Here is a 20,931-nt window from a genome sequence, read left to right as displayed (position 1 = left end):
TTGGTGGGAGATGGTGTCAGTCGAACAGGTCTGGCCTCAGGTGTGGATTGATTAATCCCAGGAGTATAGCTAGATGAAGTACCTGGCAGATCCCTAACAGCGTCCTTAAGGGGTTAAGAAGGACATTCCACATTATTAAGCAGGCCACAGGTTTCAAGCAATATGGGAAAGAAAAAGGATCTCTCTGCTGCCGAAAAGCGTGAAATAGTGCAAAACCTTGGACAAGGTATGAAAACATTGGATATTTCAAGAAAACTTAAGCGTGATCATCGAACTGTGAAAAGATTTGTGGCTGATTCAGAGCACAGACGGGTTCGTTCAGATAAAGGCATAATGAGGAAGGTTTCTGCCAGACAAATTAATAGGATTAGAAGAGCAGCTGCTAAAATGCCATTGCAAAGCAGCAAACCAGTATTTGAAGCCGCTGGTGCCTCTGGAGTCCCGCAAACCTCAAGGTGTAGGATCCTCCAGAGGTTTGCAAGTGTGTATAAAGCTATTATTCGGCCACCCCTAAACAATGCTCACAAGCAGAAAAGGTTGCAGTGGGCTCAGAAATACATGAAGACTAATTTTCAAACCGTGTTGTTTACTGATGAGTGCCGTGCAACCCTGGATGGTCCAGATGGATGGAGTAGTGGATGGTTGGTGAATGGCCACCATGTCCCAACAAGGCTGCGACGTCAGCAAGGAGGTGGCGGAGTCATGTTTTGGGCTGGAATCATGGGGAGAGAGCTGGTAGGCCCCTTTAGGGTCCCTGACGGTGTGAAAATGACATCTGCAAAGTACGTAGAGTTTATGACTAACTACTTTCTTCCGTGAAACAAAAAGAAGAACCGTGCCTTCCGTAGCAAAATTATCTTCATGCATGACAATGCACCATTTCATGATGCAAAGAATACCTCTGTGTCATTGGCTGCTATGGGCATGAAAGGAAAAAAATCATGGTGTGGCCCCCATGTTCCCCTGACCTCAACCCTATTGAGAACCTTTGGAGCATCCTCAAGCAAAATATCTATGAGGGTGGGAGGCAGTTCACATCAAAACAGAAGCTCTGGGAGGCTATTCTGACATCCTGCAAAGATATTCAAGCAGAAACTGTCCAAATACTCACAAATTCAATGGATGCAAGAATTGTGAAGGTGATATCAAAGAAGGGGTCCTATGTTAACATGTAACTTGGCCTGCTAAGTTTTTTTTCATTGAAAGAGCTTTTGATTTCTGTAAATATGACCTCCTGATGCTGCAAATTCAACAAATTACCATTAAAGTTCTCTTTACAACCTTTAAAATGTTTTGATCTCTGTTGTGCATAATAATTTGAAACAGTGCATTTTGAGTTTTTTACTTCTAAAAAAAAAATCTGTTATCATTAGGAGATTTGTTCAATAAAATTTGCATTATACTCCAACGGTTGATGGCTTGAAGATTATACTGACTGTCATTTGCATCGACTATTTAGGAAAATCAGCGAAAAATAACATTTGCATAATAATTTGGAACGCGGTGTAGGTAGACTGCTGTCAAATTCTATGTTTCTAGAAAGATAAATACTAACAAAAAGTTTTTACTCTTATATATTTATTACTTTTATACAACAGTTTCATGATGTGTGCTAATAAAATGGCCATGATAACACTGAATTAATGGAGGAGCCCTTTTATTGCTGTTTGACATGGCAGGTGGAAAGGGAAACATTTTTGCTTTGGTTGTACAAAGGTAATCCGTTATCATAGACTTTGATAGGGTAATATTTGTGTTTGACATACTATAGAATCCTCATTGAACATAAGGCTGGGCGGAGGATTTAAGACTGTTGCCATGTGTCAACATTGGCTCTCGTGTATGGAAGCTGTCTCCGAGAATGTGGCCTTGTTAACCATTGCCAGCATTCATTTTTCTAGTGCAGTTTAGGTAGGACAATATAGAGTTAAGTGAGACCGTGCATTAGCTGAGTGTATTAATAATGCCTGAAGAAGACAGTAAAGGCCCTTTACACAGACCAATTATCGGGCAAACGATCGTTTATATGAATGCTCGTTCCCGATTATTGCCCTGTGTAAACAGAGCAACAATCAGGCGATAAACAAGCAAACGCTCGTTCATCGGCCAATCGTATCGTTTATGTAGGAGAAAATATTATCGTCGTTGGCAGCACATCCGACAGTGTAAACAAAGAGTTGCGCTGCCGACATGATGGAAATGTATGAGGACAAACTATCGTAGTATTGATCGCTCATCCCCATACATAACCAAGCATTGCTCCTTGTTGATCGGTGCTCATTTTTACGGCCCATACAGGGGCCGTGTAATATGACCTTAAAGCTAGCCATACACATTAGATAGCTCTTGGCTGAATGGCAGATATCTACCCTGACCCCCCCTCCCCCAGTATAAACATGCTGGTTTGGCTTGGCAGAATTCACATTTATTTAATTAGAGAAAGGGATATAAGGCAGACAGGACTGTTGAGCTGTCCACATTAGAATCAGTGGGTTCAGTCAACATAAATGTAATGTGGATGGCCAGGTTATGTTGTGTTGATATCTTTGATTTACTCAGCCAGTGAAAGGTATCACTTAACCCGTTGCTGCCTTTTTAAAAAAAAAAAACAATCATTGTTTTTCATTTTTGTTTTTCTCCTCCCTCTCTTCCAAAAGCCATACTATTTTTATTGCTCCGTCGACATAGGCGTATGAGGGTTTGTTTTTTAGCAGGGCGAGTTTTGGTTTTTAACGGCACCATTTATTGTACCAAATAATGTACCGAAAAAACGGACAAATTCTTTGTGGGTTGGAATAGAAAAGAAAACAGAAATCCCATTATTTTTTAGATTTCGTTTTTAGGGTGTTCACGTGCGGAAAAAATGACATGTTAACTCTATTCTGCGGATCAATATGATTACGGTGATGCCAAATTTATATTCTTTTTTTCTATGATTTACTACAAAGAAAAAACTATTTGTTTTGTGTTGCCATATTCTGAAAGCCATAGCTTTTTTTATTTTTACGCCGATGGAGCGGTGTGAGGGCTTATTTTTTGGCGGGGCGTAATGTAGTTTTCATTGGTAAAATTTTGAGACATTTTGATCACTTTTTATTCCATTCTTTGGGGAGATAAGGCTATAAAAGAACTGCAATTCTGGCGTTTTTGGGGTTCTTGTTTTACGGCATTCACTCTGTGGGTTAAATTATATAGATTCGAATAATTTGAGCTTTTACGGATGTAGTTTCTTTACATTACTTTAGGGGGAAAATGGAAAAAGAGTTATTCATGAAATTTGAATATTTGTTTTGTATATTACAAAAATATTTAAACTTTTTTTTTTAATAATTTTTTTTAGTTCCCCTACGTGACTTGAGCAAGCGATAGTTTCATTGCTGGTATAGTACACTGCAATACTTATGTATTACAGTATATTGTACCTCTGGACTTAAAAGGAGCACAAAGATGGCAGACCTGGGGTCCGTCATTAGCCCCCTGAGGCTGCGATGACAACCATCAACACCCCCCACACTGCCTAATAGCTTAGATGCCACGGTCGCTATTGACCCCAACATCTAAGCGGTAAAACGACCAGGATCAGAATACACAGCTGACACGTAGCATATGGAGCAGGCTCAGCCCACAAGCTGCACTCCATATTCCCACCAACTGACTATGACGTAGATGTACGTCAAATGTCGGTGAGGGGTTAAAGGACGTTTCACTACGGTACCCAACACAGAGACGCCCATTTGAGTGTGACTTTACCTTGTACAGCAGCTCAGCCCAATTAACTGAATGGGGCTAAGTGCGGTTGAGCTGCAGTACAGTACAGGCATGTATGGAAGTTGCTGTTCTGGGTAGTGCAGTGGGGCCCCCATCAGTCATACATTGATGTCCTATTCTAAAAGATAGGCCATCAATGTTATATTCGGGAAATCCCCTTTAACTCTACATTGTCAAGAAATCTGATTGATTGCTTTGGCAACAAGGATATTTTGTCTGAGACAGTTTCAGTATATGAGGTCCATTACCGGCTTTACAAGTGGTAAAGCCCTCCTATATGACGCTTTCTCACATTACACTGCAGCGCTCCCTGTGAAGTGCTGCCTGCAGGCAGATGCTGGGTGTGTGGCTCCTGCTTCTTGTTGTGGTACTGATGAGAAGTTCCTTGAAAAGTAACAGGATGTGCCAGTTGTTTCGGGCTGAACATTCCAGGTACCCACATTTCCAGCTCTTCTTTACCAGGATAGACAGAACATGACGTGGTGCAAAACGGTGCTTCTGCTGGTCTCTCTTGTTTCCAACCATCACGATAAGTGGGGGTTTGCTGGTGCTGAAAAATGGAAACCAGTGAATCATCAGTGTGAATTTATTTCTCATAAATATACACCAGCAAGGAGGCAGTATACAACAAATTATATACTAGCACATTAAATACATTATTTGCCTCTTAAAAGAGAAATCCAGTCAAAATTATCTTCTATTATGTCCAAGACATGTGAGAAAATCACACTGCTGAAGTCAACATGAAAACGCAACGTTTCTCTGTACAGCACATGGAGCCGCTTGGCAGCACAAATGATGCCACCGCACACAAAACTGAGCCCATGAAAAACTGATTTGTTTTGTAAGGCTATGCTCGCATCTTCTGTTTTCCATTGTTCTGCTCTGTAGTAGGAGCAGAACAATGAGAAACACAGAAGCGCTGGATCCGTCTCGTGAAAGAAACCAATGGTCCTTTAATGGGTCCCATCGGGTTTACATTATTTTGCCGGACAAAATGATTAAGCAAAAATGATGGAATCTGCAACTAAGCCTTGTGAACAGATGTGAACAGAGCCGTATCAGTTTTCCTCCAGCATAGTACAAAAACTGGAGGGTTGGACATACTTGAACAAGCAATGGCGGATCATCATTGGGCATTTTTTTGCACTCCCGGGGGGCCCATTGCCGCCCCAAGTACAATGCGTTTTTTGCCGCGAATTGCAGCAAAAACCGCGACAAAACGGTATTGTGTATGTCCTGCAAAGGACCTGCAGACATAAAGGTCACATGACCTTATGTCTGCAGTTCTTGTTACTGATTAGAGACCTTCTGGTCACATGACCGCAGGTCCTACAACAACAGCAAGAGAGTAGACCGTGAGGTGAGCTGCTAGGTAAGTATAAGGGGATCATGGATGTGTTTAGGGGGGTCTGTATTTAGGGGTTCTGCATTTAGGTGGTCTGGTTTGGGGTCTGTATTTAGGTTACCTGGTGTCTGTATTAGTTTAAGGGGTCTGTATTTAGGGGGTATGTATTTAGGGGGTCTGTATTAGTTTAGTGGGTCTGGTGTCTTTATTCAAGGGGTCTGTATTTAGGAGGTCTAGGGTCTGTATTTGTTTAAGGGGTCTGGGGTCTGTATTTAGGGGGTCTGGTCTGGGGTCTGTTAGTTTGAGGGGTCTGTATTTCTGGGGGTCTGGGGTCTGTATTTAGGAGGTCTGGGGTCAGTATATTTAGGGGGTCTGTATTTAGGGGTCTGGTCTGGGATCTTTATATTTAGGGGGTCTGGTCTGGGGTCTGTATATAGAGGTCTGGTCTGGGGTCTGTATATTTAGCGGGTCTGGTCTGGGCTCTATTAGTTTATGGGGGTCTGTATTTAGGGGGTCTGGGTTCTGTATTAGTTTAGAGAGTCAGGTATGGGATCTGTATTAGTTTATGGGGCCTGTATTAAAGGGGCATGGTCTGGGGTCTATATTAGTTCAGGGGGTCTGGTCTGGGGTATGTATTCGTTTAGGGAGTCAGGTCTGGGGTCATTAGTTTAGAGGGTCAGGTGTGTGGTCTGTATTTAGGGGTCTGGTCTGGGGTCTGCATTAGTTTATGGGGTCTGTATTTAGGGGTCTGCTCTGGGGTCTGTATTAGTTTAGGGGGTCAGGTCTGGGTTCTGCATTAGTTTATAGGGTCTGTATTTAGGGTGCTAGTTCTGGGGTATGTATTTGTTTAGGGTGCTTGTTCTGGGATCTGTATTGCTTAGGGGGGTCTGGTCTGGGGACGGCAATAGTTTAGAAGGTCTGGGGTCTGTATACATTCTAATTTATTAGTCTGAGTAAAAGGGGAAGGGATTCAATAAAAAAAAAAAAGAAGCATTGCTCACCCAACAGATCCATGGTGCTCCCCGCCGCTGTTTATTGGCATGGCTGCAGTGATTACGTGCCTTTATACCCATGTGATCACTGAAGCCAATAACTGGCCTAATCGGTCCTGTGCTGTATACCCACTAAGACTAGTGGGTATATACGGCAGAGGCGGTAGAAGCTATAGAGTCTCTCAGAGAGATGCTGAAGCCTCCAGTTGCAATTGTAGGAGTGCCCCCTTGACGCTTTTGATTGCAGTATAGAGCAGATGGGATTGATGAATTATTGATGTAATCCAATGTAATCTTACCCTAATACTGATATCTAATACCCTAATAAAAATCCAAAATTATCAACTTTTATTTTATCAGTATAAGGGTGGATTCACACGAATGTGTATTGGGTCCGTGCGGGCCGCGTGGTTTTCACGCGCCACGCACAGACCAATACAAGTCTATGGGGCAGTACAGACAGTCCATGCTTTTTGCGTAGCGCTTGTCCGCTGGGCAAAAAGCGCGACATGGTCAATATCTCCGCGTATTTCGCGCATCACGCACCCATTAAAGTCAATGGGTGCGTGAAAACCACGCAGGTCGCACGGAAGCACTTCCGTGCGAACTGCCTGTTTCGCGCACCAGCTGTCAAAAGGATGAATGTAAACAGAAAAGCACCACGTGCTTTTCTGTTTACAAACATCCAAAACGGAGTGTCTTTGAGATGAGCGAACCCGGACAACCGAACCGAACTTCACCGGGTTCGGCCGAACTCGTTTTGGCCGAACCCGGCAAAAAAAATTCCGGTACGCGACGTCAGGAGATAGTCACTGTCCAGGGTGCTGAAAGAGTTAAACTGTTTCAGCACCCTGGACAGTGACTTCCGATCCCAATATACATGAACGTGTAAAAAAAAAAAGAAGTTCTGACTTACCGATAACTCCCGGCTTCTTCCTCCAGTCTGACCTCCCGGGATGACAATTCAGTCCAAGTGACAGCTCCAGCCAATCACAGGCCAAGCACAGGCTGCAGCAGTCACATGGACTGCGGCGTCATCCAGGGAGGTGGGGCCAGATGTCAAGAGAGGCCCGTCACCAAGGACGCGTCACCAAGACAACGGCCGGGAGGGAAGTTCTCGGTAAGTACGAACTTTTTCTTTTTTTTTAACAGGTTTCTCGATATTGTGATCGGCATTCACTGTCGAGGGTGCTGAAAGAGTTAATTGCCGATCAGTTAACTCTTTCAGCACCCTGGACAGTGACTGACGTCGACTAGACTCATCTCTATGATGGCGGCTGCGTGAAAATCACGCAGCCGCGCATCATACACGGATGACACACGGAGCTGTCAAGTGGTATTTGCGCGTGCAAAACGCCGCGTTTTTTGCGCGCGCAAAAACGCAACGTTTGTCTGAATAAGCCCTAAGGCTTTGATGAGGTGTCAGAGGCACAAAATGAGTCGCTGTCAGCCGAGCTGTCAGACCAGCTCTCTGATGGATTCGGCTGATCAAGGCGTTCTGCTTCTATGTAACAGAGCAACATTTTTAATAAAAGTATATTACAAAAGTAATTTGTATGCAAAAATACATACATTTCAGTAAAAAATAAAAAAGGGGCCCAAAGTTGTCAATAGTCTTTAAGGCCCACACACAGCAGTAAAGACCCCAAGATCAGGGGCAGGGCAATATCTACTAGGTTAAGGAAAAAAGGTACCTGAGAGTGTGCATGGCCTTTTTCTGTCATTTTATGTCAATTTGATCCCATTTTCTGTGATTTGCTTGTAATGCCAGTGTAGGGACTCGCAAGACAATGGGGTTTCTAATACTATAGCACAGGCTCATCCTTTCGTCAAGAGAGAAGCGGGGCCGGACTACAAAAGGCAGCAATTCTAGCTCTGAGCATGACATGCCATTGTTGCTTCCCTTCTGCCACATAACATTGTGGAGAAGCATGAATTGAAGGGGTTGCCCCATTTGAACAGCTCCTTTCCGTGTGCTCCTGTGGCTCACACTCTAACGTAATTGGCAAGAGCATGTAATTAATTTGAATGGGTACCATGTAATACAACTTCCCCAGCCAAGTGAATGGGACGAGTTGCAGTACCAGATGCACCCCCTGTACGGACAAGTTGCTGTGGCGATGTAAACAATGAAGGGAACACAGCGATCGCAGGAGTCCGGAGGACCGACACCCACCAATCAAACATCTAATGGATTCGTAATACGGTCCGCGGTTTTACGGACCCATTCAGTTCTATTGGCCGCGGACACCTTTCTATGGATGGCAGTCCGTGCTGTAGAACTGTGCCGGGAATTATGGAGCATGTCCGTTTTTTCATGTTTTACAGGTTGTGCTCCCATACTTTGTAAGGGAGCACGGCCCAAAAATGCGGGCGCCCGTCGGTAGACGGCCGTGCCCGCAATTGCGGGCCGTGATTATGGGCATGGCTGTGTGAATGGGGCCTAAAACAATGCATTAAAATTTCATCAAACTGCCCCGTATGAAATTGGCCTTATTGTACTTGCAGCCTTTATGAGCAGGAAAGATATGATTCCCTGTGGTTTCCTTATCAGTCTGTCAGCAGACATAGGTTGACGTATCGCGTAATAGATTCCAATTATAGAAGTATATGAAGCGATATGCAGTTTCCTAATTTATAAGTATATTTTCCCTTAGTACAATTTGTCATAAATGTCCCTAATAGTATTAGGATTTGTAGTCAGATTCTGACCTGTCTATAATTTGCTGCCTTAACTGCTTCACATGGTGGAAACTCTCTGGGCTACAGATATCAAAGACCAGAATGAAGACTCTGGTGTTCCGGAGACCCCAAAACTGCGGATCCAACCACTCCTGGGAAAAAATAAAAAGAAGGAAAAATAAATATTAGAGCTATAAGTATTTTGCTCTTCCATGGTAAGTTGTAGTGACAGCAAGTTATTTGTATTTCCATGCGGCATTAAAATCCATTCACAGTCAAATCTTTCCACACAGCTTTTCCAGTTCCCACACTGAACATAAATGTGTAATAATTTCAGAGACTGCTCAACCTTATGCTCTCAAATTGTAAGCGGATGTTATGATTCACTATAAAAATTTCTATCTTTCAAAAAAAATTATTGTTCCCTTTATTGCTCATGCACATTGCAAAGCCATGTCTCTATAGGTCTGTAGTATGGAGCCATATGCACTCTGTGTACCACTATATGGTGCTCTGTACGAGACCGTAATACGGTATGTGATGGAGCATGTCACGAGCGGAGGATCGACTCACACGCATGAGACCGTAGGCTTTATTCACATGGGTCGCATACAGTGCGGAAGAGTCTACAGCGTTTATAAAACCCAGAACCCGCAGGGAAATCTGGTCAGATATTCGCAGAAAATGGGGTGCGGATATTTGGCTGGATCGACTTTACTTGGCCCTCTTGACGCTTTCATAGCGACGCGTCCGTGCCTACTCGGTTGGTCTATGTACAGCCTGCCTCTTGTGATGACGTGTCATCACATGTGACCGCAGCCTGTAATTGGCTGCAGCGGTCACATGTGATGAAAAGTCATCACAGGAGGTCATCTGTGGACAGACCAGCTGGAAGAGCAGGGGCGCGTTGCCATGGGAGTGTCATAATGAGATGAGCATAGTCTTTTTTTTTGTTTTAAACTTTGAAAATATCATTTTTCTTTTCGGGACTTTCAGAATTTGCTGTGAAAATGCAGCGTATTTGCAGCAAATTCCGCAACTATTCGCGCAACTATTCGCATTTGTTGTGAAATTTCACTTTCCCATTGATCTCAATGGAGTATATTTGCAACAAATCTGCAGCGACACCACAACATAAATGGACATGTTGCGAATTTAAAATCTGCACCGCAGATCAATTTATGAAAATTTTCTCCATTTTTTTCCCCACAGCCTGTGGATGAGATTTCTTCAAATCTCATACACTTTGCTCATAACCTAATACTGTTAACTGGCCGCATACATCAAATTTCTTAACATATACTACTGTTTGTGACGGAATTTGCAGATATATTTGAGGATTGGCCATGATCCCCCAATGAACTTCTCTAAGGCTGGATTCACACGAGCACATTAACGTCCGTAATGGACGGACGTATTTCGGCCGGAAGTCCCGAACCAAACTCAGTGCAGGGAGCCGGGCTCCTAGCATCATAGTTATGTACGATGCTAGGAGTCCCTGCCTCTCTGCAGGACAACTGTCCCGTACTGTAATCATGTTTTCAGTACGGGACAGTAGTTCCACGGAGAGGCAGGGACTCCTAACATCGCACATAACTATGATGCTAGGAGCCCGGCTCCCTGCACTGAGTTCGGTTCGGGACTTCCGGCCGAAATACGTCCGTCCATTACGGACGTTAATGTGCTCGTGTGAACCCAGCCTAAGGCTGTGTTCACACAGATTTTTTTTGCAGGAGGAAAATTCCTCCTGCAAAAACTGCTCCAGTAGGTTTTTGCACAGTGGTTTGACAAAAACTCGTCAAAACACTCGTCAAGGTTTGTTTTTCCTCTTTCTGACTGATTGAAATTGGGTTTTGGAGGCGGAAACCACCTCAAGATGGGTCATGACGCTTCTTTTTACTGCGACACGTTTTTTTCACTCGCGGTAAAAAAAACTCATCCAACTCCCATTGAAATCAATGGGAGGCATTTTCGGGCGGTTTTTGAGGAGTTTTTTGGCGCGGTTTCCGCGTCAAAAAACTCGTCAAAAAACTCTGTGTGAACAGGGCCTTATACCTAGGCATTGGACAAGTTTTAATGATGCAATGAATTACTTTAAACCAAAACGGTAGATATGTATTAAATATATTGTCCAGCATATTTACAAATTATTTTGAAATGGTCATTAAAGGATATGTTCACCTTTGAAAACGTTGTCAGTATGATTGTTGCAACTTTGTAATTACATTTTCTTAAAAAATATTTTTACTTTTTCAGATACAGCTGCTTTGTATCCTGTATAAAGAGCACAGCTGCTCTTGCAGTGAATCCTGTATTCGTCAGTTCTGCAGGACTGACGGGTTCAGTGTCAGCGGGTCCTGCATGTCTCTGACACGCAGGATCCACCTGTAATCTATCACATCGAAGTTCCTACCTTAGATGGGATCGATTAAAGGTTGATCCTGCTTGTCAGAGACACGCAGGACTCCGCTGACCTGACGGATACAGGTCTCAGCACATGATACAACTGCTCAGTATACAGGATACAAATCAGATGTATCTCAAAAAGTAAAAATAATTTTTAATAGAATGTAATGACAAAGTTGCACCAATCATACTGACAGACATTTTTTTATTAAAAAAAACCCCAAAAAAACGGTTTCAAAGGTGTACATGGCCTTTAAAGACAGATGTTATCAATGCAAATGTCCATTATTGGCAGTGGTTGTTGAAACAGTGTAATAAGAAGAAATAATAATAAAAAAAAAAAAGATAAATGACAGGATTAGAGCATATACTTAATGACACAACTGTATCCATGTTTGTGATCAGATAATGGGAAAATATCACATTTTTCTAAAATTGTCAGTAACAATGCCCTGTGTATGGGCAGCTTTAGTGAGTATGGCAGACAACGTCTCACCTGTCCTGCAGAGCCTGGGTATCTTGGCAGATTTGGTAAATCCAGGATTAGGAGCTCATACATCCTCTCACTTAGAACAGCAGTGGCTCGGTACAACTGCCTGCTCTCTGTTGGAGTATATTCCTCCAGGAACTCCTGGGCTACAAACTGCCGGATGATGGAGGTTTTCCCGACTCCAGGTGCCCCCAATACTGCTACCTGCACGATCTGCACCATGGTCATAGAAGCACATCTGACCTGTCATTTACTTACATGTCCATCAGACCTACTCAAGCCATGAGCCACTATTACCTTGTCATCATGAAGATAAGTGGCATTCTCATTCTGAGATCTGTAGGGGCAAAGTACAAAATGACCTTAAATTTAAAAGAAAATACAAAAATGGATATTGGTTAAATAATACGGACAGAAAACGGATGCAGCACATGACAACATTATTAAAGGGACACGAACCCCCATGTCTATGGTATATTTGCTGTGCAGAGTGCAATCTATTTTATCTGTAAGCAGCCATGTCGGGCTGGAGAAAGGCGACTGTAGTGATGTATTTACATACAGATGGTAGAAAACCACCACAAATGTAATGATTTCTAATAAATAACATAGAGCACGGGGCTGAGGGATAAATACTTTTTCCCTCCGGTGATATTAGGCTCCATTGAGATTAGTCACAGAAGTGATGAGCTGTAGACAGGTAAGCAGATTACAGCGTCGCTAGTCAAGGTGACCTTCAGGTGAATGGAACGCGATGCTAGTGGTTCCACATGGCATGAGATCAATGACAGCACATACAGTGTGTTCTCAGAGTCGTTTCATCCCCTTCCTGAAGCCATACACTTACCATACCTTGCAGCAGAATCTCAGACCTTCAGCACCATGGACAGCAGTAGTGCATCCAGTTGTGTGTACTGTACCTCTCACCCCTCCCCCATTGCCTCATTACAGCTGCGAGCAGCATGAATCCGGGTACGTGCTGTGGAATACAAATAAGCCCCCTCCCCCTTTTTTCGAAACTGCGGCATCTTGTCTCATATCAGTAGAGGGGTCTCCACACACACAGACCTCTAGTAGTCCAGCACTGCTGCTCTGCTAAAACTTAGTCTGCAGCACCCTCAACTTCCGAAGAGCTGGCATCACTTTCCTGCATTATGGGCACAAGCATGTAGTCCCTGAAACTCTCACCCAATTCAATAACGTCTGTCATTTCTTTGACTTTAATGGATAACTTAACTATGCTGACATTAATATACAACTATTACCATATCTATCTATCTATCTATCTATCTATCTATCTATCTATCTATCTATCTATCTATCTATCTATCTATCTATCTATCTATCTATCTATCTGTCTGTCTGTCTGTCTGTCTGTCTGTCTATCTATCTATCTATCTATCTATCTATCTATCTATCTATCTATCTATCTATCTATCTATCTATCTATCTATCTATCTATCTATCTATCTATCTATCTATCTCATATCTATCTATCTATTTATCTATATCTATCTATCTATCTATCTATCTATCTATCTATCTATCTATCTATCTATCTATCTATCTATCTATCTATCTATCTATCTATCTATCTATCTATCTATCTATCTATCTATCTATCTATCTATCATCTAGCCATCATCACTTTATAAAAGGGGAGCTTGCTTTTTTAATGAATGTCTACAGCAGGGGTCTCAAACTCGGTCGGGTAAGTGGGCCACATATAGAAAAAATGTGAAGTTGACGGGCCGCATTACTTTCAAATTTGATACATTACAAAATTATTGTTAATTCATTAATTAGTTATTTGAACTACTATAACAATACTACATTACTATAATAATAGCGCTAGGTTTAAACTTAACGGAAATTTGTGCGTTTTCTCCACGTACTTATTTCAACAATCCAGTTTTACAGTTTAAGGGCACGGCCAAACGTGGCAGAGTTTTTCCGCTGCAAATGTTGGTGCAGTTTTGGGGCAATTACACAACGAATCTGCGCCAACATTTGCATATTTGACAGGTAATTCAGACGTTGCAGAAAAGACAGCGGACTTGCCACAGATTTCAGTTTTTCGAAAATCCGCAGTGAAATTCTGCTTCTTCTCCGCAACAGACAGTGCATGCTATGGCGGGAAAATTCTGCACCGCAGCGTATAGTCCGCAGCGGCGTTTTCCGCAACGTCTGAACTAACTTTCCTAAAAATTTATTGAAACAAATGTAAAAAACGGCCGCTGGAGAATTCCACTGCGGACTGTCCGCAGCGGAATTCCACAGCAATTCCGCCACGTCTGGCCGTGCCCTTAGTGTCGCTAAATGCAGTCCGGCAACTCATTTGGCAGCATTTGGCAGGCACACATATGACAAAATTAGGCTACCCCTTTTTAGATCGTGCCACAGAGCCCTCTATAGATACTATAATAAACCTACAAAAAACCTCTAAAAAAGGGAAGCGGGGGGTCCCCAAGAAACTATAGAGACAACCGAGAAGCAATGAAGCACGGGGGATAACACACCCCAATGAATGATATTCAAATTATAATAGTCACGTATTGTAAAAGAATATATGGGTCTTTATTAATAAATAACAATACATGGTATCACATAAAATACAATAAACATACAGACAAACATATGGAGAGCAGCAGCACGGTAGACTGATAAGTATACCAAAGGGTTAAGCAAACCTGACCCAGCTCAGAGTCTACCATCCAAAGTCAAATCCCAAAATAAAAGATAAATAATAGATATGTGTTGTAGGAATGAATATATCAAGAGATGCTATGGAGACTGCATGATATGTACGGAACAATAATCTGCTATATAGCTCTGGAGATATGTAACAAAAAATGTGAAGAGAACCAAGCAGGAAAATGGCAGTAACAACAACATCAAATGATGTCCTAATATTAAAAGAGAACACACATACCTAGGGACATGATGGGAGAGAGCTGAGATGGAACACAGGAGCAAAAACGCCTCGACGCGCGTTTCGCCACGGACTGGCTTCGTCAGGAGGCTAACGATATTAAAATAAGGGGGACTATATAAAGGGTAGCTGGCACTAGTAATGATACACACCTGTGGATGCTGCGCAGATCGACGCTCACACCGCATGTTGCGAGACACCTCATCACCAAGGGCGCCAGAGTGTTCGCATGGTGATGACGCATTACGTCAAATGACGCAGGGCGCACATCACCAAGGTGATGCGAACAAACAACGTTGGCACCATGGAATGAGATACTCACAGCGCATGCGTGGAGTAGCGTACATACATACAAACACTAGGTGAAATCAGAGGGCAGGAAAGATATATGCCGAGCAGCTCAAATTGGTAAAGAGCTCGAATGGGGACGATTTGATCAAACTATAATACGGATGACAGATATCGATGTTCAATTTATGCAAGATGTATTAAAAATAATAATAATGATAGACATGAGTGATCTATATGCGACTCAAATTAAATATGATAGCAAAAAAAACAAAAAACAAAAAAAACAACACAATAATGATATGTGTTATATACATGAAAGATATAAATATATAAACAATATATTCCTTCCTTGTCTTTTTACAGTGTCAACATTTATTGATTAATAATGCCTACGATTTCATTATAAATGATACCTATATACACTCTATCAAATAATAATAAATAATGGTTAGAAAAACGTGAAAAGTAAAAAATACGTGAAATAAATGTGGAAATATAAAAATGTAAGAATTTATTATATGAATTCTTTGTAAAACAAAAAATTTAATACAATAAAAGGTGTTTGCATAAATAAGTAGGTGAGTGAAAATAAATATGTATATACTAAACAACCAAAAGCACAGTCAGTGTTTGAAGAAATATATATCTATATGTACAATTTAAATAAATAGTGCAGAGAAAGTATATTGTGAAAAGGAATTTGGACAGAGAATACACAATGATATCACAATAGGCATGAACATTCAGATAACATGCATGTAAAGACATCTACATGACAGATATATACGAAGGATAGTAGTGACATGAAATAAAAAATATAAATCAAATAAAAATATAAATAATGAATAAAAGTGAATAGTAAATAGTGAAAAAATCATTAGTAATTAGTAAATAAGTATAACAATGAAAAATAAAAAATATGTAAACAAAGTACAAGAATTATGAAAATAAAAAATATATTTCTCTTTCCCCTTTCTTTATTGAGATAATGCATAGGAATATGACAATAAAAATAGAAAGAGAATATGCAACTAAACAATATATGTATAGACAACTATACAGCAGAGTAGATTGAAGCTATATATTCTAACTTGATTGCAGAAATCATCCCCCGATGCTCGAAAATTCATAATATATAATATATTCATGAACTGGATATTCGGCCCAAAGGAACATCACAATAGAATAGGCCAGCAGAACTATGGACATAGAACATAAAAAACAAAAATTAGAACAATTAAACAGACAAAGTCCCCCCAAAGAACATTATTGATAAAGAATAAATAATGAAGAAAAATTAAAATTAGCGCAAAAGGTGACAGTTACAGAAAGGGTTTGAAGCTAGTGGCCTCATTCAGGCCAAAAGGTGTGGTGGTATTTAAAAGTGTGATCCACTTCATTTCTTTTTTCAAGAGGGCCTTACGGATGTCACCACCCCTACATCCCAAATGGACCCTGTCAATACCCCGAACTCTTAGGCCTCTGGGGTCGCAGGCATGGAATTCTCGAAAATGACGAGGAACAGGTTGGAGTTGGTCAACACTCTGGCGCCCTTGGTGATGAGGTGTCTCGCAACATGCGGTGTGAGCGTCGATCTGCGCAGCATCCACAGGTGTGTATCATTACTAGTGCCAGCTACCCTTTATATAGTCCCCCTTATTTTAATATCGTTAGCCTCCTGACGAAGCCAGTCCGTGGCGAAACGCGCGTCGAGGCGTTTTTGCTCCTGTGTTCCATCTCAGCTCTCTCCCATCATGTCCCTAGGTATGTGTGTTCTCTTTTAATATTAGGACATCATTTGATGTTGTTGTTACTGCCATTTTCCTGCTTGGTTCTCTTCACATTTTTTGTTACATATCTCCAGAGCTATATAGCAGATTATTGTTCCGTACATATCATGCAGTCTCCATAGCATCTCTTGATATATTCATTCCTACAACACATATCTATTATTTATCTTTTATTTTGGGATTTGACTTTGGATGGTAGACTCTGAGCTGGGTCAGGTTTGCTTAACCCTTTGGTATACTTATCAGTCTACCGTGCTGCTGCTCTCCATATGTTTGTCTGTATGTTTATTGTATTTTATGTGATACCATGTATTGTTATTTATTAATAAAGACCCATATATTCTTTTACAATACGTGACTATTATAATTTGAATATCATTCATTGGGGTGTGTTATCCCCCGTGCTTCATTGCTTCTCGGTTGTCCCTCTATAGATACTGCCACAGTGCCCTCTGTAGATACTGCCACAGTGCCCTCTGTAGATACTGCCACAGTGCCCTCTGTAGATAATGCCAGAGTGCCCTCTGTAGATAATGCCACAGTGCCCTCTGTAGATGCTGCCACAGTGCCCTCTGTAGATGCTGCCACAGTGCCCTCCGTAGCTGCTGCCACAGTGCCCACGGTAGCTGCTGCCACAGTGCCCTCTGTAGATGCTGCCACAGTGGCCTCTGTAGATGCTGCCACAGTACCCACTGTAGATGCTGCCACAGAGCCCTCTGTAGATGCTGCCACAGTGCCCTCTGTAGATGCTGCCACAGTGCCCTCTGTAGAAAATGCCACACACACACCCCTTGTAGATAGTGCCACAAACACCCCCAGTAGATAGCTCCATTGGGGCTCCCTCGTTGCCGACACTTTGGCCAGGGATTCCTCTGCTGGAGGAGCCCCTGATGTCACTGTTCATACACAGTGACGTCAGGGGATCCTCCTGGACCGGAATGTGATGTCAGGGGCAACCCCAGAGCTGGTGTCCCAGAGCGGAACACTAGTATAGGTTCTGCTCCGGAACTCTGGGGAAGCAACTGACATCAGTGTCCATATATGGACAGTGATGTCAGGGGCTTACCCAGAGCTGGAGTCCTGGAGCAGAGCCACTTTTAGCACCCTGCCTGGGATTCCAGCTCTGCTCCTGACATCACTGTTCATATATGGACAGAGATGTCAGGGGCAACCCCAGAGCTGGAGTCCCAGGCAGAGCGCTACTAGCGCTCCTACTGGGACACCAGTTGTGCTCCTGACATCACTGTCCAGCTCTGGGGAAGCCCTAGACATCGCTGTCCATATGTGGACAGCGATGTCAGGGGATTCTAGGGTCCCGGAGCAGAGCCTATGCTAGCGCTCTGCCCGGGACTCAGGCTCTGGCAAAGCCCCAGACATCGCATGTCCATTCATGGACAGCAATGTCAGGGGATTCCACAGAGTCCTGGAGCAGAGCCTATGCTAGCGCTCTGCCCGGGACTCCGCTATTGGGAAGACCCTGGCAAAAACTGTCCATATATGGACAGCGATGTCAGGGAATTCCACAGAGTCCCGGAGCAGAGTCTATACTGGCGCTCTGCCCGGGACTCCGCTCTGGGAAAGACCCTAACAAAACTGTCCATATATGGACAGCGATGTCAGGGATTTCCACAGAGTCCCGGAGCAGAGCCTATGCTAGCGCTCTGCCCGGCACTCAGGCTCTGGGAAAGCCCCAGACATCACGTGTCCATTCATGGACAGCGATGTCAGGGGACTCCACAGGGTCCCGGAGCAGAGCCTATGCTAGTGCTCTGCCCGGGACTCCGCTCTGGGGAAGACCTTGACAAAACTGTCCATATATGGACAGCAATGTCAGGGATTTCACAGAGTACCCGAGCAGAGCCGATAGTAGCGGCTCTGTGTCCCGCGGGCCGCAGATGACAGCCTCAGGGTCCGCATGCGGCCCGCGGGCCGCGTGCTTGAGACCCCTGGTCTACAGTATACCTGCACAACTTGTGGTCTTTGATGCTATTCTGTTTGGCCAGTAGAAGGCAGGGCAGACTGAAATGTGAATGATCTATTCTGTATTGTTTCTTCATGATTGCTTTAATCATAAAAGAATTAGGAAACAATAGAGTACAGTTAAGGGCCTTTTAGACGAGTGATTCTTGTTCGAATAATCGTTCGATTGAGCAAAAGCGATTAACCAGCCTAGGTGTAAACACTGCAAGCGATCGAACGATTAACAATATATCCTTCGTATATCGACAATTGCATCGTTTTAAATGAGAGAAATATTATTGTTCGTCGTCACTAAATGTGCACGTTTAAACTGGTATCGCTCGTCTTTCAACGAAACAGCAGGTGCAAATGCACAAAAAGTTGCCAGACAAGCGACCTAAACATCGATCACAATAACGACTAATTCAATGATAATAGATGCAATTAAATATTGATCGTTCGCTACGGAGCAACTCGCTAACGAATCGCTAATCGTTGGTTCGTTACAATTTCTTGGCTCGTCTAAATGGTTAAGTGTACATTATATCTGCCCAGATGGCAACTGCTCACACAACGTGGCCTAGCTACAAAGAGTATTTTCTATGTAATGACATTTCGCAATTCTCTGACAATGCGCCAAACAACTGGGAAAGATTAAGTTCTCAGTGAGTCAGAGCTTATACTTTTGTCTTATTTTCTGGTGTACTGAATAGTGTAGAGCATAAAATTCTGTATTATAGCATAAGCGAGTGATACAATAATTGTACTGATTGTACTAGTTAAAGGCTATGTACAACTTTGTTTTTGTTTTTTTTAATAAAAATGTCTATCAGTGTGTTTGGTGCAACTTCCAAAATACTTTTTATTAAGAATTATTTTTACTTTTTGAGATACAGCTGCTTTGTATCCTGTATACATAGCAGCTGTATTTAGCACTGACACCTGTATCTACCAGGTCCGCGGGACTGACGGGTTCTGTGACAGCAGGTTCCCACAGGATCGAGCTGTTACCGGTCACATTTAAGTTCATAACTTAGATGTGATAGTTTACATGTGGATCCTGCATGTCAAAGACACGCAAGACCCGCTGACCCTGAACCCGTCAAATCCTACAAAGCAGCTGTATTTTAAAAAGTAGAAATAATTTTCAATAAAAAGTATTTTGAAAGCTGCACCAATCACACTGCTTAAAAAAAACTAAAAAAATAACGATTTCAAAGGTGCACATAGCCTTTAACCCAATACCAACATACCATGTACGTGGTACCCGTTAAGGGGGAGTATGGAGCGGGCTCACGGGCCATATTCAGTGGTTGGTGGCTGTGTAATACACCCGACTCCTCACTGCAACGAGCAGAATCAAAGATCACTTTTATTACACCCGTTCAAAACACCGTAAATGCCACCTAACACTTTGAAGGCATTTAAATTGCTTGAATCAGGGGGGCAGCCCCCACCAATGAAATCAGGGGGTGCCGATAGTCGTCATGGCAGCCTGGGGACCTAATGAAGGCCCCCACGTCTGCCATCTTTGTACTTCTTTGAAGCCCAGGACTTCAAAGGAGACTGTCAGTATCATGATATACTGCAATACATTAGTATTGCAGTATATGATGCAAGCGATCTAACGATCGCTGGTTCAAGTCCCCTGTTAAAAAAACAACCTTTTCCCATTTTTTTCCCTAAAGCAATATAAAAAATAGATAAAAGTTAACATAACTAGAATTGCCGCGTCCGTAAAAGTCCAAACCATCACATCATAGCGTTGTTTAATCCACTCGGTGAGCGCCGTAAAAAATATATATAAAACACGCAAATTGCTGTTTTTTGGTCACTTTAGCTCTCGAAAAAACATGAATAAAAAGTGATCAAAAAGTTGCATGTACCCCAATATAGCATCAGTAAAAACTATAGCTCGCCCCGCAAAATATAAGCCATCACATTGCTAAATTGACAGAAAAATAAAAAGTTATGTCTTTCAGAATATGGCGACTCAAAACTTTTTGTTTTACCAAATATATATTTTTTAAAAGTGGTAAAACATAAAACAAAACATATAAATTTGGTATCGCCGTAAACGTATCAACCTGTAGAATAAGGTGAACATGTAGTTTTTACCGCCTGATAGATGGCGTAAAAACAAAACCCCCAAAAAAATTGCGGCATCGGAGGTGTGCGTGCAACGTGCGTGCGGGCGAGCACGCACGCTCTCACTCACTTTTCAGCTCTCGGCAGACAAGGACAAGACTGTGTGATCTTTCACGAGAGATCAC

General features: G+C 42.5%; 1 protein-coding gene across 2 annotated transcripts; it reads right to left on the bottom strand.

Moving 5' to 3' along the window:
* Positions 1–1,630: 1,630 nt before the first annotated feature.
* RASL10A (RAS like family 10 member A) lies at positions 1,631–12,729 on the bottom strand. Of its 2 annotated transcripts, none has more exons than XM_075829958.1 (4): positions 12,534–12,729; positions 11,693–12,023; positions 8,821–8,942; positions 1,631–4,318 (listed from the first exon to the last, which is right to left on the bottom strand). In XM_075829958.1, exons 2-4 carry the CDS (start codon positions 11,912–11,914, stop codon positions 4,057–4,059), a joined length of 606 nt encoding a protein of 201 aa, XP_075686073.1. In that variant the 5' UTR covers positions 11,915–12,023; positions 12,534–12,729; the 3' UTR covers positions 1,631–4,056. The 2 variants fall into 2 exon arrangements, with proteins under 2 accessions (XP_075686073.1, XP_075686081.1); XM_075829966.1 differs by having other exon boundaries at positions 12,539–12,729.
* Positions 12,730–20,931: the final 8,202 nt, after the last annotated feature.

Source organism: Rhinoderma darwinii, chromosome 1 (assembly GCF_050947455.1).
Source record: "Rhinoderma darwinii isolate aRhiDar2 chromosome 1, aRhiDar2.hap1, whole genome shotgun sequence".
NCBI lineage: Eukaryota > Metazoa > Chordata > Amphibia > Anura > Rhinodermatidae > Rhinoderma > Rhinoderma darwinii.
Note: the sequence above shows the minus strand (reverse complement) of the source record. Positions and strands in the feature narration are given on the sequence as shown.

Coding starts and splice junctions, on each gene's coding strand:
- RASL10A (XM_075829958.1), bottom strand. CDS start 11,914: ATGACCATGGTGCAGATCGTGCAGGTAGCAGTATTGGGGGCACCTGGA. Junction 8,943..11,692: donor ACCCAGGCTCTGCAGGACAG/GTGAGACGTTGT, acceptor ATTTTTTCCCAG/GAGTGGTTGGATCCGCAGTT. Junction 4,319..8,820: donor AGGCAGCAAATTATAGACAG/GTCAGAATCTGA, acceptor TCCATTTTTCAG/CACCAGCAAACCCCCACTTA.